Consider the following 25,563-nt stretch of genomic DNA (forward strand, 5'->3'; position numbering starts at 1 on the left):
AGTGCCTAAAATCAGGAACGCCCTAATCTTTGAATGCGAGTTCTGGGAAGCAGCAGTATCTATGATTTTTGGATATTCATTTCATACTTTGATTGGAAATGGAAAGTACAATAAAATCAAACAGCAGATTGTACTTGCAACCTATTTGGAAATTTACGTCCCGCTGGCGTGGCGCAGTGGTTACGGCGCTCGACTACTGTTCCCAAGGACGCGGGATCGAATCCCGGCCTCTGCAGCCGCTTTTCGATGAAGGCAGAAAGCAATGCGCCTGTGTGCTGTATGATTTCAGTGCACGTTAAAAGCCCCACATGGTTGAAATTTCCGCAGCCCTCCACTACGGCGTCTCTCATAGCCTGAGTCGCTTCGGGACGTTAACCCCACAATACAAACAAACAAACAAATTTAAAAATTTACAAATTTCCGCAAGACAGTTGAGGATAGGGCATGCAGCCAACATTTTTTTTAATGTTGGGTTCATTGACCTCAGGTTCCACTTTGCTATCGCCAAATTCTTGCAACGACCTTTTAGTGCAGGTGCGGCGCAAAAATGAGCAAGAACTCGATTTTGTAAAAGCATTTTACAGAATTTTTCATCTGCCGCAGTTTGGTGCATTTGGCGGAGCAGTTTCACCACTGCGACCAGCACGCATACACATTTACGCCAAGACATGAATGCGTGAAATTGGCACTTCTTTGAAGTGAGCACTGCCGAAACCAAGCAAAATTTTTCATGGTCATAACTCTCATTGCTAATTCTAACAAATGCATAAGCATGCATGTCTTTCACATAAACGGAGGGACCAAAGCAGCAAGAGCTGCTAATATCATTCAACAAAACATATCAAGGCCAGTAGTCACTATCTGCTTGAACGAAAAAGTCCTGTGCTTCTTTCTTCATTTTCTAGAGATGGGCGCAGAACACCGGGACAAGAAAGAAGAGACAGCACTTGTCTGTTTTGCACAGTTCAGACACAAATGAATAACCTATATGTCCAAGCTGCAGTCCTGGCCTAATACTTTTACAAGAAAAATAATTATTGGGGACGCTTAAGCTCTGCCTTTAAGTATATGATGTGATAGCATAGTCTACCTCGCTTTAACTGAGCCGTATGAACGTGCCTGCGTGGCCTGCGATACCGCGAATGCAAGAAGTTTGGCAGGCTGATTCTGATATCCCCCTCCCATATGAAAGGAGAAACTAGAGTTGGCAGCTCCTGCCAAGTGTAATGTCAGACAACCTTACGTCTAGTTATTGCCAGCTACCGCCTGGCAGCGCCACGCTCGTGGGTTTTCACTCACAACACCAATGCCAGTGATGACGAATGGCTGCTGACACCAGGTTTTCGGTGAATAGGGCCTTTAACATGGCACCGTTAAACAAAAGAGAGAAACTCGCCTGGTTCCACCAGTATTGCTGCTGCTGCTCAGGGAACTTGACGACGCCACAGAAGGGATGCCGGCAGGTGTTGCTCCATTTCCGCCGCTTCCAGGTGTCACATCCTCTGGTGAAACGATCAACTGCTGAGGAAGCATCGTCAACGTGCGCAGACGCTCTGTGGTGGTGGGGAGAGCCACAAACGAATTGCGCCTTGAGGGCACAGTGCTGGTCGGCTGAGATGCGCCCGGAGTGCCCCCCAACACACGAACGGGCCTGAAGCAGCCCTCGGAGCTGTCGCCTCCGCCGCCTTCCGCGGTCCCCGAAGAGCTGGTGCCGGGGGGTCCCGTGCTGGACGAGAACTTGGGAAACAGCTCGCGCTGGCTGGTCAGCAGGATGTAGAAGCCCAGCGCGAGCAGGTTGTGCTCCACAAACGCCGGTGCCGTGTCGTGGATGGTGAGGATGCCAACGAAGAAACTGTCCGTCTGCTGCACGTCGTTGGCATCGCGGTAGCTCACCTTCTTGTTGGAGATCTCGACTAGGGCGTACTCTGTGTCCTGCACGCAACAAGACGTGAATTATTTGGTGTGACAGGGAAAACGAATGAAGTTTTGTGGGGATTCACAATCCCCTTCCTCCATTACAACGCCCGAGCGTAATTAACACGCGTGATTACGCGCACTGGCAGAGAGGTTGGCGGAGGAGAGGGCATTCTGGCCCCCCCCGCCGCCTCCCGGGCCTGCAGCGACGCTGCCGCGGGCTTCCCTCTTTCCTGCCGGCGTAACCGGGAGGCCTCCTCTCCCGTTCCGTGTCGAGGAGCGCGACTGTAGCAACTCGCTCGGGGTCCTTCGGCGGATGGGCGCGCACGCGCGTGGTTCATGATTTCCGCCGAGGAGACCACCGCCATCACCGAGAATCGCCCATTGACCGTAGGCACTTACCGCAACGGGATGTGAGCGAGAAGCCGTGTCAGGTGAGAAGACTCTTCCTCTCACCTCCTTGGCGCGCTTCCCTATTAGGTGGTTGTTATTTCACCCCCGTACGCGGCGTTCGCTCGCTACACGGTGGTTGTTCTTAATTGCTATTCTTTGCCGTGTACTCGAGCACAATAAACTCTGTCCGAGTACGTAACTCGGTGTTTGTCCCCTCTGGCCCGAACCCGCCGCAGTGGCGATTTCTCGCACCGCGGGTTGGGCGTCACAGCTCTGTCTGCTAGGGCTTGCACGTCGGGTGGGCTAGAAGGCGACTGTAGCGTCTAGCCCCCCCCGTGGCGCATTCTTACGAGAATAACCCCCATAGTTTTAAGCTATCGTGAAGACAGACAATTGCACGCGACAAACAAGAAGTCTGGTAATTATCGATGGCAATGCCACAGCATAACAGATGTGACTAACTTCCATCGGCAATGTAAACATCATGACCACAGTAAACACGAAGAGGGTACCCATCTTCATCTACTTAATTGTGTTCGAGTGACTTTTGCAGTATTCTAATCTATGGAAGTTATACTCAGAGCAACGAGAAAAGCTCACAAGACATAATCTGCCATGGAACGCAAGCTGCAGTGACAGCCATAAGTCATGATGAATAAAGTATTGTCCATTCATTATCATTATTTCTTCTTCTCTGGTAGACCGCACGGGATGTCAGTGTGTGTCAGTGTGTTTGGCTCGCTCATGTCCCCCCGACATAATGCAATGACACTATCCACAACATCACTCTTGGCTGCTTGTTGCTGGAAATGTCACAGACTGGTAATGCGACGATGGCTTCATGATCACACGACGTCATGTGACTGGTCACGTCACAGACACGTGACTGTCACTGAACAAAGAGAGGGGCGATTTCACCTTTAATAATGCAGATGATCACCAATAGATGGTCTACATTGTGCTTTCGAAATCGATGCATTTGCTCCAAATGCTGCTACCTTAAATGGATGAGTGATTATTCTGTTTTCGATGGCTTCCTCTAATGCCATACACCTTTACTGTACTTGAGCAGGCATTTCCGCCGCCACAACAACCTAATGGTGGCTCTGGCCTTCTATACATGTGCAGTATTCACAACATATTGTTTAACGTTAGTTGCATCCATGGCTCTCCTGCAACGCGACTGAAGTGCCATGCGACCGCTGACAGCTACAACTTAATTGTCATAGCTGCTGGTGAGGAGGAGATGGGATGCTGCACCTTTACTCTTATCTAACATCATAATCATTATTGAATAAGATGACAATTTTTGCTCAAGTCATGAGGCATGGGCTATGTGCTTTGGGTGGTTGCAACGTGGCCGCGCATAGAAAAACTGTATTAGGTGGTCATGCATGATAATGCCGCAACAGTGACCCCATGTAGCAACGTCGTACTAATTATCATCATCATCCTTCGGCAGATGCTGGAGAGCACGGAGCAAAGGAGCCCTCCGTTTAATGATTAGCAAGAAAAACTGACAGCAAACCAACAGAAAAAAAGAGAGAGAGAAGACCATAAGTGAGTTTGTAAGGGTAGGTAAAGGGCATGGACATGAATGCTCAGACAATTTCAATGTTACAGAGAAAGCAACAGAAATATAGGCATATGAGCAATTGAATAAGCAGATAAAAGAAGAAAAAAAAGCAAGGCTTTTGGGAAAGAAAGACATACATAAAACAGGATACATCAATGCTGTCTATCAAAATGAACCGCTCCAGAGGTACAACCTAGTGACTCTTGAAGGCGACGAAAAAATAGATGTATACACAACTGCTGAAGTTAATTATCACAATGCACAGTCACGGACTTGAAGATGCATGCGGATATTGCTTCCAAACCAGAGAGGGAGTGCCACTCACAAGGTCACTGCTGCTGTCGCAGACCACAGGGACCATGCGTATGACCTTCATGCCATAGAGCTTGTTGTGGCCAATGATGTAGTTATACAGCTGGTTGGGAGCCACATTCAGGCTGGGTATCACCACAGAGCCTGCATCAAATGGTGCCTCATTAGCAGACGACCCGACTACATCACTCACACAGCTGTCGCACAGACCCTACCACACTTCTAAGCAGTAGTGGCAGCCTTTAACACTGGCTAATGAGGCAAGTGCCACTCATTGTTGGTAATGATAATGTCTTCGTACCATGCAACTAATATTCCGTTAAATGGTGACGATAGACTGGCTACTACCAAGCTACTGTATAAGCAGACAACAAATATGAAGATATAGCATCAAACTTGTAGCCCTTGCAGGCTTAAAAAAAGTTCACCCCAAGTATAAGTCAACATACCGCCCCCCTTCCAATCCACGTCATGCGCTTCTTGTTAGTCACCAATGGTGTGTGCATTTGAAACATATTTCCTCGTAATTTCATCCTTACTCACTATTCTTTCATTGACTTCTTGCATGTTTGTTTTCTCCTTCAGCAGACTGGCAGCACACTTCCTGCAGAATATGGCACCATTCTGCATAAGCCCCTCAATGCAGGAGAGGCATGACATCACAATCGCAAGGAGAGCAGTCAAGGCCAAAGTAAAAGCCAAACATAGTAAAGCAGCATAGTTTTTACACTACAATACTTGTCATTGTTGACAAGTCTAGTAAGCGGCAAACTGAAATGCCAGCAGTCCCATAGTTTCGACATAGTTTCAAATTTCAGTACGGCCGTTGCTCCGGAGGTTACCAGAAACAACTGCAAGTTTTCTCTTACACTTCCTTCCACTCATGCATGAAAATAACCACCATGGCGAGCGAGCCACGCAAATGGCGCACGGTTTGAACTTCATCACTGGCACCGATTTGCGCTTAAATCAATTTCTTTTTTCTTTTTGATGTTCAGAGTGAGTGAGTGAGTAAACTTCATTAAATGCTTAATCTTTTATCTCCGCCTCTCCAGCCGAGACTGACGAATGTTCAGAGTTTCATGCATCCTGGTAGCAAGGGCCCATACACAACATATACTAGTGGTTCCGCACGGAGGTTTCACAGCGCTTGTGGAATGCCGCCCCAAGTGCAGCGCCCGCGATGGCTTGTAGGTCGCTTAGCTCCTATGTATAGGCTTCACCAAACTGCAAGTCCCTTATTGGCCACTATGCTGCTGCTAACTGGAGGCGCGAAAACCAAGCCATGCATTAAAGTATGCCAGCACTCGGGAATGCTATACTATTCTTTGTGATTGTTCAGGGTAGCTTCGAGCTGACATTTCAAATATATATTTTTTTTCTTGTCACCTGCGGCCTAAGGTAAGCAGTTTTCAAGCTCTAACTAAAGAAAACTGAAAAGTATCTTCGGGAAACTAGTAAAGCAGTACGCATACTTTGCCCCTTCCTCCACAAGCCGTGGAATAATGTAGCTCAAATGGTAAAAGTGCGATGCGAAGAAAAAGGTAAATATTATACAGTGTCTGCAACTTTATCGAACCCACAATAAAAAAATTCTCCCGCCTCAACCAGAGGCTCATTTGCGCTGAAACTGTGCAGAAAGCTTGCGCGTCGTTGTCCCCTCCTTTACGAGGTATGTTTGGCCATGGTACTTACTTGGTTTGGCCGCGAATGATGAGAAACCAGAATATGTCTGCGACGAGACCGAGGAGCAAAAGACGCTAACGTAAATTTTCTGCCGAAGGCCAGCTGTAGCGCCATCTAGCAACATTACAGGAATCTGCCATGCTTGCCTCGGCGCTTTTGATCCACAGCACTTTCCTGCAGAAACACTAGATGACGCCACAGCTGCCTTTTGCTAGAAACTTTGTTCTGACGTTTTTTGCTCCTCAGTCTCGTCACAGGCGGTTCCGCTTTCTCATCATGCGCGGCCAAACCAAGTAAGCACTATGGTCAAACTTACCTCATTAAGAAGGGGACAACAACTCGAAAGCTCTGTGCATAGCTTCAGCGCAAATGAGCCTCCGGTAGAGGCGGGAGAGTTTTTCAAACGGGGTTCGATAAAGTTGCAGAACACTGTATATATATCCAAACTAGTAAATGTTTGAAATAATATTACATCCCTAGATAGCAGCGCCCGCTAACTACACTACATCTGTATTACCGGTCGGAAAATGCCATCACCATCGAGTGAAAGAATTAACAGATAACGACTTTAGTGCTTGTGGAAACATGTACGAACTGAGCAAAATGATTACAATGCAACAAGTGCGTAATTACCACCCTGCAAACCGTTACGAGTGAATAGGGCATGTGAACCACTTGGCACTCGGTATAACTACCATCGAGTGCTGAAGGCACCTGGCATAATTAAACTAAGTGCTGACAAGCTAGCACCTTTACAAGCCTTCGAAGAGTGTTTTGACACCACAGGAAACTACAGCATACAAGTCAGCCAGTGTGCATGTGAAGAAAATGCTCACCAGCATAGATGAGGTTCCGGGCATAGTTGGGAGACTTTTGGTAGTACTTGACAAAGTCATCCAAGAAGCTAGTGAGGTGGTATCCGTGCTTGAAAAGAAGTTGCTGGCCCGACACGTAGGAGTGGATCGTGCGTAGATGATAGTCGTAGGTGAACGAGTGCATGTGCATGTTCACTCGAATCTTGTCCAGGTCCTCAATGAACTCTGATGTCACCTAGACCATACATGAAGGCAAAAGTCAGAATATGAAATATACAACTCATGATGAATTTCAAGCCATCATTCAAGCAGTGCTGGTGTGATTGATAGTGAGTTGACTAGTGACTGACTACTGAACAGTTCATGGACCGTTGTTTAGTTATCCAGAGAGAAAGATTATGCAAAGAAATTTGGTTACCCTAAGCCAATAACCTTGTGCACACTAGCTAACGTGAACCCTTGCAGTGGTTTTGCGCACAGTACAGTTGATCCCATATATACCAAGCCCAGATATACTGAATTTATACATATAATGAAACATCAAAACATCCCTTGAAAATCCCACGCAAAATCATAGTGCCCTTATTCAGGTTACCAAACTCCCGTTAATAGAGAATTCAATATGTCAAACTGCACACTGTGTCCCTGCAAGGGGCACGCCTCTTAACAGCTCTAATGCAATGATTTTTCACGCAAGGCGTCCTGTTAGCTGTACGGTTCTTGGCACCTGCTGACCGCGCTGACTCCGTAAAACTGCGTGACGAATGCGAACGTCAGGTCTGTTTGAAAGTGGCCTGAAGTCTGGCGTGTTTGTTTTCCCAACACGACACTACTGTCATGTGGGGAAGCCACAGTTCGGCATGTGATGTGGTGAAACCAACCAATACCTGATCGAAGGTTCGAGGTTGCTTTCGAGCAGCCTGCCTCGCTGCTGAAGGCGACACGGAAATCAACTGCATTCTAAATTTAGATGAGTTATTATTGTGTTTACAAGTACTAGTACTACAATTAGACCCATTACAATCTATGATGGCTTTTCTGAAGCGCAGTCCACTGCAGCTTTGACGTGAGCCCCCAACTCCAACATCACTTGTGCTGTGCGCGACACGATCAGCACAAATTTTGATTCTAGGGTCTGCCCCTGCAACATAAACTGGAGCACGAGCTCGCACCCATGGAACGGCGCGCGAAGGTTCACCCAGTGCGCTCTTCTTTTAGACACCAAGCGGAAGGTCACACTCAGCACGCAGGTGCGAGCATGTAATGCCTTGCAGGTCGCCGCACCTGCGAAGAGCGGTGTACTGCTCGTATGCCACAGGCAGCACACCACCGAAGGTAGTGCGCCGCAAATTCACTGTATCCATAATTATAGGATACAGAGAAGCTCATGTGTTGGCATGTTTCCTATATGCAATTATCAATATATTGAAATTGCAATCCCCTTCAAGTTTGGTCTATCCGGGATCGATCGACTGTAGTCACAGCACTAAGGTGTCGCTTAACTACAGCAAAGGTATGGGGGGAGGCATATGCATAGACACCTTTTTAAAAGCATTTTCAATAATCCTGAGGCAAGCTGAAGGCTGCACAAGATTTATTTTTATGACATGGGATTCTCTGTTTTTAGCGGCCACAATCCTAGAAGCGACTGAGGGAAAAAAAAAAAAAAAGCAGTCATCCGTGGATTGGATGGTTCGTTAAGTTGAAAAGATTGGTGTTCCCTAGATGTTCCCTAGGTGTCTCCTAGCCTGTGTTTCCTAGATATATGCACAGATATAAACCTGATGCAGGTCTATCTACAGTGCACTTCAAGTTGTTTGAACTGGCTCATTTTTATTGGCAGTTATCTCCTGATGCCGTGAAGCAGACCCTATCCCGCTATACACTGTCTGCAAAGCAGAGGGCGAAAGAAACAAGAGCCATTATTCAGGATGTGAAGACTTCAACATCTCAACTCTCATGTCACAATGTTCTAGTATTTTTCACAGACGAAAAAATGTCTGTGTCATTGGTGTGCGGATGGGCTGGCAGCCGAATAAAATAAAATTTATTCCGCTGCGACGTTTGTAGAGCGAGATATCAGTCATTGTTTCGAGAGACTCAGGTCGCCCAGGGCACTTCAAAAGACAATGCGGAACGCTAGGTAGGGAACAGAGACGAAACCGAGGAAGAATATGGTATGAGAACTTGCAGAGGGCGACAGCTACCATGCAGAGGTGGCACCCAGTGTCTGGAAGCATTACTAGAATTCAAAAAGATGATGGTCAACGTATCTCGATTAGTGCAGATTTAATGCTTTCTGAACCACTCCTTTGCTGTTAGTCACTTCGACATCTGTCCCACCCAAGTCCCAGAGAGGAAAAATAAATAAATTAATATTTCGGTTGGTCCTCAGCCAGGTTTTTAATATTGTTACAGACGACGAAGAAGCAGGCAGTGAGGCATGATGGTCCTAGGTCCCTGTGTCCTTAAAGAGTTTCCAAAAAACAGTGCCACCTATGTGACCTAAAGCTCAACCGCTGTTGGCTTCCTTTCTGTGCTCCTTCTTGAAGGCATTTCACTGCTTTCATACAAGACATATGATCATAAAGAGGTTCAACTATAATGCAGTTTCTTTTCTATGTGGCAAAAAAAAGAAAAACTAGAACAGAAAATGTTCTCGTTAGAAACCCCAACTCAACACTGGCCAATTTTCTGCTCAGTTTGGCTCACTCTAGCATTGAACGGAAAGTATCGCAAGCACTATAGGATCACAAAGCGTGTCACCTGTGACATGTAAAGCTGTGTGCCCGAAGGCAGAAGGCGCTGTCGCTCCACGAGGAAGAGGTTGCAGGTAACATATGGGTCGCAGAAGCCCACTTCAAAAAAGTACAGGCCGCCCAGGTGCCACATGAAGAGGCAGTGGCGAGGCAGTTCACCAAGCGACAGGGCACCCACGCTCTGACGCTTGCTTGTGGCCTCCGACTCCCGCCTCCGCGCCGACATTGTGCTGAAAATATTGAAGACAACCAAGTTAAGTGCCAATGTAATATGCACCACAGCAGAAAAGCTCTTGTGGTATGTGGTTCCTTCTAAGATTATTAGGGCAATTTCTTTCATAGTACAGAAGACTAGCATGGGACCAGTGCAGGCATCTGTGGAAGAAAAGAAGGTCGATTGTTCCCGATGTGTGAGACCTTCTCGAACTGCCTTGATGTCATCCTGTCGGTAGCTATAACCCCGCTTTGCTACTGCCTTCAGGTATTGATCCACAACTCCCCAGTACCCTAACACTATTGAAAGACCACAATCAAACATGAGCCCTGCCTTTAGAATAGCGCAACAAATTCTGCTGCTCTTCTGCATGCATAAGAACACACAGCAGTCCACTCAATATATTGAGGACAATCCTATAAAGTGTAGCAAACTTGTAATAAGGGAGTGATTACTGATTGGCATCCACCCAAGCGCCGCAAACGAAGGAACACCATAAAGCTGGCAAAATTTTTCTTCAACTGCAAGGTTTTTATGAAAGCTGCATGGCTTTGCTTTATTGCTGCACCGCTGCACTTGAAAGGATGCAAATGAGTGCTGAAATTTTCAGATACAAATATAAAGAAAAAGTGCCTGAGGACACGTTGACCTAATATCCGTTCAACACAGAAAAGAATTTCAGAAAATTATAAGGCAAATGTTGCTGTCCCTACATGCATAGAGCAACAAAATAATATCCCTGAATATACAGTAAAACCTCGCTGATGTTTTTAAAAGAATGCGAAAAAAAAAGCATATTATCCGGAAAAATGTATGATTCGAACTTCCGGATTTTTAAACTTTTAAGTGCTGAATGAGGTACAATTGCATTCAGAATTGAGATTTTCACAGCATAAAAGTGTAAATTTGCAAGGGGGTTTTGCACAATGCAAAGTGGTTTTGAACCAACAGCGTGCACTCAAACAATCAACACAGGAAGAAGCAAAAGAGGTGACAGGGCAGGATCATGTACCAACTAGACCGTCAGAAAGTCCTAATACAGCAAGTGAGCTTGAATGACTGATAAATGCACGTGTGATAGCCACTGTCACTGTGCGATGTGACTGTGCCATGTCAGTGCACGCTACAGAACCCCAGGTGGTCGAAATTTCTGGAGTCCTCCACTACGGCGTCTCTCATAGCCTGAGTTGTTTTGGGACGTTAAACCCCAGAAACCAAACCAAACCACTGTCACTACAGGCTGGCTTCAAAGCTCGGAAAGCGAAACTATACTGCCCGGCTGTTAACGAGATACGTTAGAGTTCCCATCACACAGAAACCCTACTGACAATATTCTGTGATTGGTCGAGACAGTGATGACATAACAAAGGTCATGTGACATAAAGGACTAATCACAAGGCATACCTTGGCCCACTAAGAACACCTGGAGCCCTATCTTTCTGCCCCACCATACCCTCACTGTCATCTGCGGCAAAATGTTTCCCGATTGGCTGCAAGAGTGATGATGTCATAGAGGTAAAGTGACCATATAGGACCGGTCACAGGGCATCGCCCACAAAAGTCAAATTTGAGAACAACCTCCTTATGCACCCAAAAAAATATGAAGTCCTAGTTCAACCACTGAAGTGTACTCGGTGACATGTTGACACGTGTGAAATTGATGCAAACATACAAAGTAAATGCAGCTGAGACATCGGATATGATCACGTTTCCTCTTAAAAGTCTTAAGAGACCTTCTAGTTTTTCCAGCTACTGCATAAGTTCGACCGTGTTTACGCAGGGCTTCCCTCAAACTCGTATAGCACACACAACCTCTACCAAAGCGCATATAAAACAGTTAGGTGATGGCCTCTCCTTCCCACCGACCTGGACTTGCGTGAGGCAGGGTTCTTGGTCTGGATGGCCATGAAGCCCAGGTTCTGCAGGTACTGGATGTACTCCTGGATGTAGTGGCTGCACACAGTCATGTGCCACGTCTCCTCGTTGGTGGACCGGCGGTGCTGTTTGGGCGACAACTGGCCACCCCCGCCGCCACCCGAGGTGATGGAAGGCACTCCACTCGAGCGGCGCATCCGCCGACCGGCAGCAGCAACATTGGTAGCGTCCCCACCGACACTCTTTTGGCTGCCACCGGAGCTGTGTCGTGTTCGCTGCGCATAACACACACACACATTGGAAGGGGGTCGGCTGTAGGCCAGTTGGTAAGACATGATTTCAAAGATGTGGGAGACCATACTATGCGGTGTGGAAAATCTTGGATAACAGTATTGGTTGTACACTGCACTTTTTACTCTGGTCATCACATTGCCACTGCATCTTATTCTGCCATCGCATTTTTGGTCTGGTAGAATGTACGGTTGAAGTGGGTGAAGGTTCTAGTGGGTGGATATGGAAGATAAGGGTGGGAGGTGTATTTTCACCAGTGGGTGCCTGGAGACAAAACCAAGAAAAGGTGCTTCCGGAAAGTGTAGGCTGTGTCCTCTTTCTATCCCGCACGAAAATCAGACATGCCTACAATGGCTTTTTCTCTGAAAGAGGACGACAGCCAACCCCAGCTGTATCGAACCCACATACATAGAATTGTTGCTTGTAGTATCAAACAGTCAAAACATCCCAAGCAAAGGTGTAGCACTACTATTCATGCTTATTATACTCCCACTCACCACAATGTTTGGTAAGTAGAACACCGCTATAGTAAACTCGAATATAGTAAAGCGAAACTGAAGCCCCATTTCGTCTTCCATAGACAATTGTACGTTTTTCCCCTTTATAGTAAAGACATTTTTGGCAAAAATCGGTTATAAAAGTGCACCTGGCCGCGGCGACGACTTTTCATGATAAGACCATCGCCGCCCTCACACTACCTAGAATCGCGAGGCAAAGATTGTTTTTGTATTTGAAAACAGAAAAATAACACCCAGTGTTCTTTTAAGTGGCTTTACCATCAGGCTTAGCAGCATTCAGGAGAAGCCTACTTTACGGAAGTCTTGAAGCAGTGAGGAAAAGCACGCAGCGCGTAGGAAAAAAAAAGAGTAAAGCTGCCTACAAAAATGAAAATGAGGCCGTGCGGTCTGTTCAGGAAGTAAAGGATAGTAAAAGTGCAGCAAGGAAAAGGAAGGGGAAGAATTGGGTACACATTCACAGCACTGTGCAGCACGAAGCATGTGCAGCGGAAGCAAGAAGTGGAGGTGCAGCATGTGTGGTCTTGCAGCCCTCGACTGCCACGCTCATTTATCATTATTGCCTTTGAAGACAGAAACAGCAAAAAGTGACAGGTGTTCATGCAAGGCTTTGGTTTTCACATTAAATTATACTTGGTTGTACTTGTAGCTACGTTGTCCTCATGCTTAGGAGGTACTTCCACAAGGTGTAAAAAATTTTTATAACTGAAAAAAAATTGCACAAAGAGATGATAAGGGAGAGATGAAAGGTATTTCAGAGTGTTTTTTTTTCATTAAGCAACAAGACGTGTTCAGTAAGTGGCCATTTAACTCCCAGACAGCATCTTCAGGACCATGTCATCACCAACAACTGATATAGTAAAGACCCTGATATACTAAAGATTTTTGCTGGTACCAGTGACTTTACTATAAAGGGGTTCTACTCATGGATGGTGCGGTCCAATGCAGTGGCCAATGGTGCGGCACACTTATTTTTAATAAGACACACCTGTCCCACAGGGGAAGCCAATGTTTGGTGCAGCATTTGTCACGCGACAAAGCCAATGTAACTGACCAAAAGCTTGAGGCAATGTTGCGTGGCCTGCTTTACTCGTTAACTTGCCAAACGCACTGTCAATTTTTATTGGAGATCGTTTTATCTCTGGTGTGCCAGTAAAATCAGGACTGTTACAATAGGCTGCGGCTGCTTCCAAATTACAGTAAACCCTCGTTAACTCGAAGTTGACAAATCTCGGAAAACTTTCGAGAAGCGAAATTTCGAGTTAAGCAAAATGCCAAAAATTTCTGGCGACAATCCCTGGCGATCCGTTGCGCGACGCCACCGCCAACACCTGTCGTTGCCGCTGGTGCGCACCACACGGAGTGACGAGACTGTAACAGAGAGGCGCGTTTTCAGCGTTGCTTTGTTACCGCCCCGTCGTTGTTCGGTCAAGGGGAGTACAGTTACGCTATATCCCGTTTCTAACACTACACAGCTTGGAATACACTAACACGATAAATTTTTGTAACGCATCGCATTCTTTTTTTTTTTTTTAAGAAAAAAGGTCACAGCGCAGCGGTGTGCTGTGCGATGCATACTTGCATTGCAAGCAGACTTCCTCCTGCTCCTTACAAAAATTAACGATATCTAGCCATGCTAGCCTTTTTATTTTCCTTTACTAACTTACCAAGCTTTTACTGAATTGTCTCGATGCGCTTATATATGCACGGATCAGACGAAGTATGTGTCTGCAGGTTCCTCGCTCAAACAGGACTAGGGAAACAGACTTCACTCACTAAAAAAATAAAAAATCCAGGACGGAAATGAACAGCTCAAAGCCTTCTGCAATTGGCTGCCTAGCGAGCTGCTTCTGGATGATACACGAAATTTTCTAAAAACTCAGAACCTGAGCGCAACAACGACAAGCGAAAATGCTTTGGCGGTCCTTGGCCTGTCGAGTCTGTCGACGCTCCACTGCACAAAGGAAGCTATTGTAATACAGTTGAATCCCGCCACAACGAATACTGCCACAACGAAATTTCCGCGACAACGAATAATTTTTTATTCCCCGCGAGTATCCTATAAGAATTAATGGCCTAAATTTCTCTGCACAACGAACCATTTTTGCAGAGCGTTTCCGCTTCAACGAAATTTTCGCGTTCAAAATCGAAACCGAAACTAGTTTTATTGGCGAGAAGTCCAAGTCAAATCCAAAGCCACATTAAGCATGAAATCACGTGATTGCAGTTCCGCCATTTTGGCTTTGTGTCGTGGTCGCGTTGTTCACTCGCTGCCTTTCTCTTCGACAACGACGAGTTTTCATCCGCAGGACACGATGGCAACGCAAGTGAAAAAACGCAAAACTCTTTCCCTTGAGCAAAAAGCTCAAATAATCGCCCAAGCAGAAAGCGGAAGGAAGAAAGCGGCAATTGCTGAAGACTTCGGAATTCCTGCAAGTTCGCTGTCAACGATTCTAGCAATAAGGACAGCGTGAGAATGGCACTTGCTTCAGGCACATCCTCGAAGCACAAAAAGGTGACGCGGCCCCTCCATGAAGAGTTGGACAAAGCAGTGCATGCGTGGTTTGTGGAAGCACGAGCCAGCAACGTCCCCCTGTCCGGAAGCATCGTCCAGCAGAAAGCCTTGAACTATGCATGCCTACTTGGCATTGATGATTTTAAAGCCAGCATTGGCTGGCTAAACCGTTTCAAGGCCCGCCATAACATCGTTGGAAAAGTGTTGTGCGGCGAGTCAATGTCAGCAGACGTGGACGGAGCAGCTGCTTGGAAGGCGAGTAACATGGCCGGAATTTTAAGCAACTTCGCGCCTGCAGACATTTACAACGCCGACGAGACCGGGCTATTCTACGAGATGTTGCCGGCTAGGACGCTCGACTTCAAGGGGCAGCGCTGTCACGGCGGCAAACACAGCAAAAAACGCATCACAGTGCTGCTTTGCACAATCATGGATGGCTCGGACAAGCGTCCGCCGTTAGTCATAGGCAAAAGTGCCAAGCCGCGCTGTTTTAAGGGAACTCGTAGCCTACCTGTGCAGTACAAGGCGAACAACAAGTCATGGATGACCCGCGCTATTTTCACCGAGTGGATGATGGCATTCGACCGCGACATGAAGCGGCAGGGCCGTAAAGTTTGCTTGCTTTTGGACAATTGTTCAGCGCATCACTCCGACGAAGTCAAGCTCACTAACACGGAGCTGAGGTTTTTCCCTCCCAATTGCACGTCTGTCTTACAGCCTCTCGATCAGGGCGTGATTCTTAGCCTGAAGCGCGCTTACCGCGGGAGGTTAATTCAGCGGCTGCTTTTTAACACTGAAACCGGCCGAGACACGAAGGTGGACTTGTACGTGGCACTGCAGATTATGTCTGCTGCCTGGAGCACACTGGGGCGCTCAGTAATTGTGAACTGTTTCAGGCACGCCGGATTTGCCGAAGGTCGACCCGTACACTCTGCTGGCCTAACACCAGGCGTTACAGACGACGACGAAGAGGCGTCACCGGCTCCGGGAATCGCGGCCGCCTGGAAAACGCTGGGAGAAATAGGAACCGTGCCGCCTAATCTCGAGCTCGACGAATACATCGGCGCTGACGCTTGTGTTGTTGTTCACGAAGATGTGAGTGATGAGCAGATCATAAAAGCTGCCCGGAATGATAAGGACTCTTCCGATGAAGAAGACGACGACGTACAGGAAGCGCCGGCTGCGGCAACCGCCGTACAGGTGATGGACGCTTTTGATGTCATCAGGAATTTCGTTGCTGTCCGAGACGACGATGTTGCAATGGGTTTGCTGACCGAGTGCGAAAATCGCGTGACGGCGTTGCTCGCCGTGAAGCGTAAGCAAACCAAGCTTACAGATTTTTGGCATTAAACGCCTTTGCTGCTGCTTGGGCAATTCTTTCTGCGTTTCACGTCAAATTTTTGCGATAACGAAGTTCCGCGAGAACGAATTTTTTTTCGTGCACCGTGAACTTCGTTATAGCGGGATTCAACTGTAAACAGAAAAAAATTCTCAGGAAAAACTGCTTTATTATTTTTGAAGGAAGAACTGGGTAATGCTTGCCCGCTTCGCGTTGGCATTCGGCCCGAAAAAAGCGTCCTTGAGCTGCTAAACGCATCACATAAGCCGTTGGTCGCCACCGCTGCATTCAACTTTGTTGCGGACACCAGATACACAACAAAAATCAAAGTAGGGTAAGCGCTTCGTGCACATAGTGGGATGAAACAGAACCACACAATAACTAAATCGCTTTTGCCGGTATGCACGAGCGGAGGGCAGCTGACCGAACCACGCCCAATAAGACCCATCAGCCCCCACTAACGATCGGCGCTCACGTGACTGCTCCTAAGGTGAAAAACGGCTCCATCCGGCAGAATTTGGTACTCGCTCTTTGAACGTGACCGCATTCGGCACTTAGTATAAGAACAAAGCGCTCGCTCGGAGCCCCTATCACCTTTCGGTAATGACCTTTGCCTTCGGTCCTCCCGGTCAAAATTTCGAGATATCCGCATTACGCCCAAAAAATGCTTCGAGCACCTATACATAGCACCTATGGGAGGTGAAAGCGCGGCATTGAAAATTCTCGACTTGAACGATTTTTTTAGATATCCGAGTTCATGTTAACAAGGGTTTACTATACTAAATCATGCGAGCTCAATGCGAAGCAAGCTAGGCCTGTCAGCATCCAGTGAGCACTGCACTGCCAGTATGTTCGCGGGAAAGGTGTTCACGTGCTTCACATGAAAGTAGATACAATGCACTATGTCACAATGACATTTTAGTAGAAACCAAACCTATCCGTATGACATCAGTGTATTGTCACTTAAACGGCAATCAGGTTTATCAACTCTTGCCCATCGTCGTCGCATTGCTTCTCTTAATCTGTTCCAAGTTTTTTTACAGCTCCTTCAATCAACCACCCTACATCACACCGCCAGCTCGCATATCTCATCGCACCGGCCATCCACTAGTAGTTTCATGCCAGCGCGCCCGCACCGTCACTTTTTCTGCATCATTCTTTCTTCGCACTGCAAAAGACTGGAATGGCCTTCCCTACGATGTTGATGCCATTACCTGCCCATCAAGTTTTGTTAACAGTTTAAATATGCACTTCATAAATATCATGTAGGCAATCGTATTCAATCAATGTTTGTACTCCCACCCCTTATGTAATACCCCCAATGTGGGGTCTTTAAGGTAATAAAGTGAAGTGAAGTGAAGAAGAAATTGGCACAGGCAGGTCATGTAGTGTGAAGAAAGGACAACCGATGGTCACTTAGGGTAACAAACTGGATTCCAAGGGAAGGAAAGCATAGCAGGGGGTGGCTGAAAGTTAGGTGGGCGGTTGAGGTTAAGAAGTTCGCAGACAGAGGTCAAATGGATGCAGCTAGCACAGGACCAGGTAAACTGGAGGAATATGGTAGAGGCCTTCACCCTGCAGGGGGTATAGTCAGGCTCATGATGATGATGACAATCTCGGGAAGAGGCACACCCCTCAGACCCACCTGCCCACCCGGAGGCTGGTCGTGCATCGCAGCGGGGCAGTCCAGTGAGAAGCCCGGGGTGGTGGCGGCAGCGTCCAGGGTGTGGTCCCGCACCTGGGCCACCCTGAGCCGCCAGGTAGGGCTGAACAGCAGGGGTGTCAGGCAGTAGTGTACCAGACGGGCTTCCCGCTTTACCTGGGCCAGCATCTTCTCCTGCACGGCACCACACAAAGAGAGGACACTCTACAACTGCTATCCACTCGGTTTCAAACTACACAGATGATCACAAAGTTTGCTCATGACGAACATGAACAGCGCTACACTTGACAGACATTTCGAGATATGAAAGTTTAAAGAAGTATACATAGACACCTGAGTTCGTGTGTATACAGACACCTGATTTTTGAGTTGCTTTATTAATCTGCAAGGCATTATTGAACATGGATCACCACGTCACATCCTCCTAAGACTGCCAAATGATTTATAATTAAACTTCTTTTCTCACCTGTTTCGGTTCCAGTTTCAACAGCTAAGCGATGGCTTTGAAGTCTAAGCCAAGTCTACGTCATGTGAGGGAGGAAAAAAACTGCAATATGATCATTCCTCTGTTTCTTTAAAAGCTAAAGCCAGCCTGCCTCAAGAACAGGAACAACGAAGAGTGAAGAGTCAACAATTATATATCCCTGTTTTTCCATGGTGCACATCACCTGGACTTGTGACGTGACAGCCATCTCTCAGCAACTGAAACCAAAACTGTGAGCAAAGAAAATTTCATAAAAATTACTTAGCGGTCGCAGGCGAAAACCATGTGGTAATCCATATACAGGAACTTGTCCTGTGTATGATTAGCAAGAAGAAAATGCCACCAAAATTCGGTGTCTATACTCCTTCAAGTAAATGAGTGTTTATTGTAGTTCACAACAAGAAGAAAGGAATAAAATATGCAGCATATCTTTAAAAATGTTAAACTCCCCCTCTCTCCCTCCTCCTTTTTTTTTACAAACTCTGTTAAAAATTGTTTTGCGAGTGCGTGAAGTTTGCATTGAGCCTTTTTCTGAACGGGGATGCTTACCTGTCCAATTGCCATTTTCATGCAAATTCATGCAGGTCTCATGTAAAGGTTGTAACCTTTCCTATACATATTCCCTAAAGGCAACTAAGTAAAATCTTGTTACAAGAGACATGGTTACAAGAGACACTCGGTTATAAGAGACACTTGAAAATGATTTGGTTGGTTTTCCTATGTTTGCCATGTTAACAACATTGCATACAAGAGACATGTTACAAGAGACACTCTGTTACTAAGGACAACTTTTCCTGGTCCCTAAAGTAATTTTTTCACTATTTATAAGAAACACAATTAACCCAGGTATTTTCATGCAATGCAGCTGACTCTTACCAACTCGCATATGCGACATTTTAGATTCCCTTAATTAAATTCTGTTCCATATCAGTGTCCTGTTTTGTTGCAATATGTCAGGAACCAAGGAGGAGGGCCTCCTCTTTACTCAGGAGTCAAGATATCCCTGTTGTTTCAGTCACACAGGAATGTGATGACAGTGGCTGAAACAATAAGGACATTTTGACTTCCCAGTCAAAAGGAGGCACTCCTTCTTGGTTCCTGACATATTGCAACAAAACAAGACACTGATATGGAACAGAATTTAATAAGGGAACCTAAACTGTCATACATACGAGTTGATAGGAATTTTTGGTTACAAGAGACCTTGGTTACAAGAGACACCTTTTTGGGTTCCCTTGAGTGTTTCTTGTAACGAGGTTTAACTGTATCACATCATAGGTTGAATATTAAAGGTATCTCGGCATCCTAATCGGCAATAAACTAACATGGAATGAGCATACCACAAAACTAGCTGCTGACACTTTTACAACTCTGGGCTTCATTAGAAGGTCACTTTCATTACCACAGCTATCTATTCGCGAACTTATGCACGAAACTTTCATTCACACGAAGCTTGAATATGCATCCGCAATTTGGTCCTCTCATGAGATGTACTTAACGAAACTGAATCCATCCAGAATAGCACAGCCCATTTCATATCTTCAAATTATGATTTACGCTTAAGCATCAGCAGTATTAGGACATCTCTCGGTATCAACCCACCAACACTAAGACGCAACATTTCTCGCCAGTGCCTGTTCCGTAAATTGCACCGCAACTTCCGCCATCTCCGTGATTCTCTAATGGTCCCACCATTGCATACATCATCTCGTCTGTTCAAGTCAATGAGCATCTAGTGCTTACATGGATCTGTACTAACGCCTTTAACAAATTTTTTCTACCAGCCGCAATTCAAGAATGGAACCAGCTTCCCGAATATATTGCAACTGAACGTGACCCTACTAGATTCAAAGAATGGCTGACATGTAATTTCACATCATAACCGATTGCTTCCTCTTCATTTTGTTACAGCACATCCTTCATTTGAATTGTTTGTATTTGAGCATATTGCCTTTTTTTTCCTGTTTAGACATTCAACAACTGTTATCTTTATGAGTTACCCCCCCTCATGTAATACCCCACCTGAGGCCTTTATCATAAATGGATGAAATGGTGATGATTATGCTCAAACAGTCCTCTATGAATGCTGTGAAGCTGCTGCATGCATGATCCGTAGCCAAGTAAGTGAACTAGCTTGAGTGCCATCTATTCAGCGACTCGCCTAAACGATTAGTATAGTAATATCATAAATGGTGAAATGATGATGATGATTATGCTCGAACAGTCCTGTATGAATGCTGTGAAGCTGCTGCATGCATGATCCACAGCCAGGTAAGCGAACTAGCTTGAGTACCATCTATTCAAAGTGACTCGCCTAAACGATTAGTATAGCAATAATGCTTGTAAAAACTAGTATTAAAAGTTATTTCAACACGTACCCAACAAAAGCAAGCCACATATTTTCCGCCTGCCCCATCAGCTCTAGCCTCAGTGCTGGCCAACAACACTTACCATGGAGGGGTGGCTGGAACCAGTTCCCTTGTCATCGTAGATGCGACGGAACTCCCCCAGATCTGGAACAGTGTGGGAGCAGTGGGCTTAAATGTGAATAGCAGCAACTAGGCAGTGAAAGCAACAGAGAGACAGTAATTGGGTGAACCTTATTTTTTAAACTACACTGAGCTACACTTTGTACAAGCTCATATAGCTGAGAGGGTTAAAGACATGGAGGTGCCGCATCCATCTGTACGAGTGTCAGCCAATAGCGTGATAGGGAGTGTCACCACCTTCAGTGGTGACACCAACCAGATCACGGGACTTCTGTAAATAGATTCCAAGGGGAGTTCCTTAGTTGGCAACATCAAAAACCTCTTAAAGTGGATGGTTGGCTGTCTCGCTCGGTTCGTGCGAGATTTGTAGCAAATAGCAAAGCCTGCTGGCAGAATTTCACACAAGGTCCATTAGCCCTTTGACTTTTTGCCGTACGGGTACTGCGGCTGCATTTTGTCCCACGACATTTTTGCCATACGGCCATTGTTTGTTTGAAATTGCCAATAAAACAATTCGACACAGGGAGTGAATCTTTTTTTGAATATCTGACAGTTAAAAGGGTTAAGCCACTTCATTTAAGCAGAGCACGGCATCACTCACCTCTTCGGCGAAGTCCACGCACGTCCTGCACCTGGCTCCCATGCCGCGACACGGGGTCGTCAAAATTTGCATACCGCGCTGCCTGCATGGGTATCCGCGGCTTGACACCTCGCAAGACTTGACCAAACTGAGCGTGTAGAGCACCCCTCGCTGCCGCTGCGCCATCTTGGTGTCGGCTGGGAGGATTGTGCCGAGTCATCAGGTTCTCCAGCGAGGCCCAAGGGTTGGCCTGCTGCTGGCCACCCAAGGCTGAGGTCGATGATGCCGTTTGAGTGGCCACCGCCACGCCCCCACCGCCCAGGCCGTGCAGGGGGCGGCCAGGTGCTGCTTGCTGAGATGAGAGGAGCAAGTGTAGCTGGTCATTCATTTATCTCCTTACAAAACATCGCAAACTTTAATGCAACACTTTCCCAAACTTGTACAGGCTCCAGCAGTTATAACAGTCAAGCAGCCAACTCTCATTGGGCTTACTTGTAGCGATCTCATGATTTTCGCACTTGCTTTCATGCTGCTGCACCTTCACTGTCCTTTACTCTTGCCCCTCTCCCTTTACTCATTGGCACAGAAAAAGTGCCTTTCAGTGCAACAGCTGCTGATGGTGCTGCCATTCAACTGCATGGCATCTGCCAAACTGTCCACAGTCAAAACAATCTCAATAATCTGTCAGCTCCACAAGACAGAGCATTCATGAAGCGAAAAAAGGTTCTTTCCATGCATGTGAGCCAGTACAAGTACTAAGATAGTTTATAGTTTATGGGGTTTAACGTCGCCGACACTACCACCCCTAACACCCTGGACTCTGCCACCTCTCCATGCAAAGAATAAAGGTGCCCAACCTGCTGCTGCCTTGGGCACCCGCTGTCGGCGGCCCGGGTGGCCCTCTCCAGGGGCTGGTCGAAGAAGAGCCCCATCTTTTGGCTGGCGAGGCTGCGCAGGAAGTCATTGCGCAGATCGTGCCACTCGACCAGCTGTCCCAATAGCTTGAACAGCTCCTGGCCCTGATCGGACGTCCAGTTGTACAGGTACAAGGTAAGCTGCAATTCAGGCAAACACCCCAAATCAGGGAACCACCAAATCAGGCAACCCCCAAATCAGACAACCCTCAAATCAGGCACCACGCAAATCGGGCACCACTAGCAGCCACAAGCAAAATGTGCGCTCAAGTTCGGAACGTTAACAGTAATGCTGTAGCGCAGATGCCCTGCTGATGCTGTTCGCTGATGAACCATCACACTTTAACACATGGCCATCCAGTGTCTGCCACCATGGCAGGGCACTTTGCGATGGAGGCGAAAAACCGAGAGCACATATACCGTGCAACGTCAGTACACACAAGGGTAGACATTACCCAGAGACATCCATCACCAAAATTAAAATTGGTTGGTTTTGAGGAAAGAAAAGGTGCATTGTCTCTTTCACTTCTCAGTGGACACCTCTTTTACAATAAACGGCATACAAATGGAGCACATATGTCTTCGGTTCGAATTCCTGTTGCAAGATAGCCTCCAACTTGACTATCAGATGGATGATAAACAGCAAGGAAGTGAAATGTTATGACATCACACTGAATCCTGCGCAAAGAACAGTTGCGTCACAATTATGATGCAAAATCATGTTATATTCTTCAAATCACTTTCTGCTCACGCCACTCAAGAGGCAAGTAAGGTTTCTGCCTTAATGCAGAACTTATCCATTCCCAACACTAGTCAGCCACAATCTAGAAACTATGCATGTTAGGCCACAGAGAACAAGAAAAGATGAGCACGGTAGAAACATTGGTCTTGAAAGCCAGCCTATGAAACCATACTGTGCATAGTGCTGGGGAATTTAGCAGCATGGTTTACTTTCAAAACTTCGGACTGACATTAGTCGGCGCTAGCTTCATATTCTACGCACTTCCACTTACTATGAGCAGCACCTGGGCCAAATAGAACTCGATTTCTGTTGAGAAACTAATCCAGCTTTACTAAGGAGGCAAATGGGCCCGACCGAAGTGACCTCTGTAGTGAAGCCATTTCATAATCCCATTCAATGAATTATAGTCAGTTGACTGTACAGTTGCAGAGAGGTACTGCAGAGAAGCTGTGATAGCGGTTGATAGCCTATGCATTCTGGCTTTTTATACCCTATGCCCTCCACGTTTGGCCCACTCGCATGGTTGTAGATAAGTGGTTAGTCACTAAATGTATGACCTCAATTAGGTTGAAAGCTCGAATGCACCGACCAAGAAATCATGCTATATTCGAAGGCATTAGTTAACTAGAAGAAAAATGGTGCAACAGCATGGAACACTTTTATTGTCCATAATTTTGAGGATATGAATCGGGAACCGTGCAAACCGAAAACGTATGAACAAGGCTCTCCTGTATTCTAACTACTGTTAAAGAACCACAAATAGCAGCACCATGCTTCCAGCGACTGATGATGCATTCCAAAGACGAACCTTGATCTTTGTGCAACTGCTCCCCCTCCTTTCTCTCCCCCTTTGCGCTTCTCTTCTCTTTCATGGCTTAGCCAAAGCATATTGCAGCAAGATTAACTCACCGATTTGTCCTCGACACGCAAAAACAGCAGTCGCTGCCTGGGTATCAGCGCTGGCTGCCGGCCTTCCCCCGTTTCAGCAACAGGAGTGGCTGTGTTTCTGGCCTTCTCCGGAGGTGGTGCCACAATGGTGGGTGGAACGGACGACGGCGTGCTTGGTGTTCGACCCAGCATGGCCACTTCCAGGTAAGAGGGCATCGGCAGCATGTACGGCTCAAAAAGCTGGGTGGACTTGTGGCCTGTGCGAGCATAGTGATGTAGGCAGTGAACAACCAAAGGTTACTAACATGACGTGCTTAACAGATGCAAGTGCAATTATGCAATTTCCTAATTTGCACAAAATAGTAACTAAACTAACCAAACAATAACCGTCAAGGAACACTTACATTCACAAACAACCTCCCTTTTCATTATTACTATATGATGGCTCAGTGGCCATGGCATTACGTTGCTGAGCCCAAAGAGACACAATGTCGAATCTCCACCACAGCTGCCATATCTGAAAGCAGGCAATAAAAAAAACCTTTCCCAAGTATTGTGCAATGTCAGTACGTACTGAAGAGCTCCGAGTGTTTGAGGCTAACCTGAAGCCATATACTGCAGCATCCCTTATAGCCGATGCACAGCTTCAGGCCGACACCAAGCCTGATATGGCATGGCTAGGGTCCCAGTTTTTTGCCATTTCGTGAGAAAATTGCAAGCTTTAGGATTTTTTGTGCAACTGTCCGCTAGCAGCCACAGTCTCCATTTTTTAAATCATAACATGTTCATCAACATCAGTAAGAGTGAGAGAACGATGAAAATTGATTCACTGATTTATTTATTAGGGACTGAGGTCCCAGAAGACAAATTAACAAAGGTATCAGCTGGTTGTCTCTGTAATCAGCTCGATTAGAAAAGCGATTAGAAAAGGATGGAGGAAAAGAGAAACCTTGATAAATTTGCAAGGGTTGAGGGGAAAGCCTCAGGACAGAAGCAGCAGCTTCTTTTGAGCATAAGCTCTGTACAGCTCGTGAACATTCATTCCCAAGGCTTAGTGCATAAGCCCTAATGCAGCATTTTGGATTAAGTTAAGCGTTATTGGCCAACCCCATGCAAAAAGACATCTTCCACATGTGAAATAAAGAAACAAGCTTTCAATAGCAATGGCTACCTGATTGCTGCAAATGGAAACATTACAAAAGGGCCTAACTGTGCTTTATATTACTTTTCTATTACAACTATTTTCTATTACAAAAGTAATATAAAGCAGAGTTAGGCCCTTTTATATTACTTTTCTATTACAACATTTCAGGAGGAGCTGCACGAATGTGCCTATGTGGCCTAGGGGCAGCATGTCAAACTCGGGACCCAAGGGCTCTGATTTAGTTTAGTTTACGGGGCTTAACGTCCCAATGCGCCTCAGGCTATGTGAGACGCCGGACCCAAAGGTTCTAGAAGGCTCGATTCTATTCTCACCTTCACATCCCAAAGCGAAGCCTTAGTAGGCAGTGCCTGCGAACTGGGCCATGTCATGGGTCTCATGACATAACACAACTCGACAACCCCGGCCCAGTCATGTCACCTGCCAACGACCACCTG

The 25,563-nt window shown here is 46.4% G+C and overlaps 1 protein-coding gene across 2 annotated transcripts in view; it reads right to left on the reverse strand.

Moving 5' to 3' along the window:
• The window catches only part of LOC146181270 (KICSTOR complex protein SZT2-like), a 183,198-nt gene that overhangs the window by 20,229 nt on the left and 137,406 nt on the right, over positions 1–25,563 (reverse strand). For both annotated transcript variants that reach the window (XM_084576322.1, XM_084576321.1), the window contains 10 exons: positions 23,986–24,221; positions 22,278–22,475; positions 21,442–21,772; positions 20,803–20,864; positions 17,850–18,041; positions 11,536–11,819; positions 9,463–9,685; positions 6,718–6,931; positions 4,209–4,339; positions 1,397–1,932 (listed from right to left, as the gene is read on the reverse strand). In XM_084576322.1, the coding sequence (XP_084432448.1) occupies positions 1,397–1,932; positions 4,209–4,339; positions 6,718–6,931; positions 9,463–9,685; positions 11,536–11,819; positions 17,850–18,041; positions 20,803–20,864; positions 21,442–21,772; positions 22,278–22,475; positions 23,986–24,221 (2,407 nt within the window). The remainder of the gene's footprint in view (positions 1–1,396; positions 1,933–4,208; positions 4,340–6,717; positions 6,932–9,462; positions 9,686–11,535; positions 11,820–17,849; positions 18,042–20,802; positions 20,865–21,441; positions 21,773–22,277; positions 22,476–23,985; positions 24,222–25,563) is intronic.

The sequence above is a fragment of the Amblyomma maculatum genome, chromosome 8 (genome assembly GCF_055883805.1).
Source record: "Amblyomma maculatum isolate TAMU_Amacu chromosome 8, ASM5588380v1, whole genome shotgun sequence".
Taxonomy (NCBI): Eukaryota; Metazoa; Arthropoda; class Arachnida; order Ixodida; family Ixodidae; genus Amblyomma; species Amblyomma maculatum.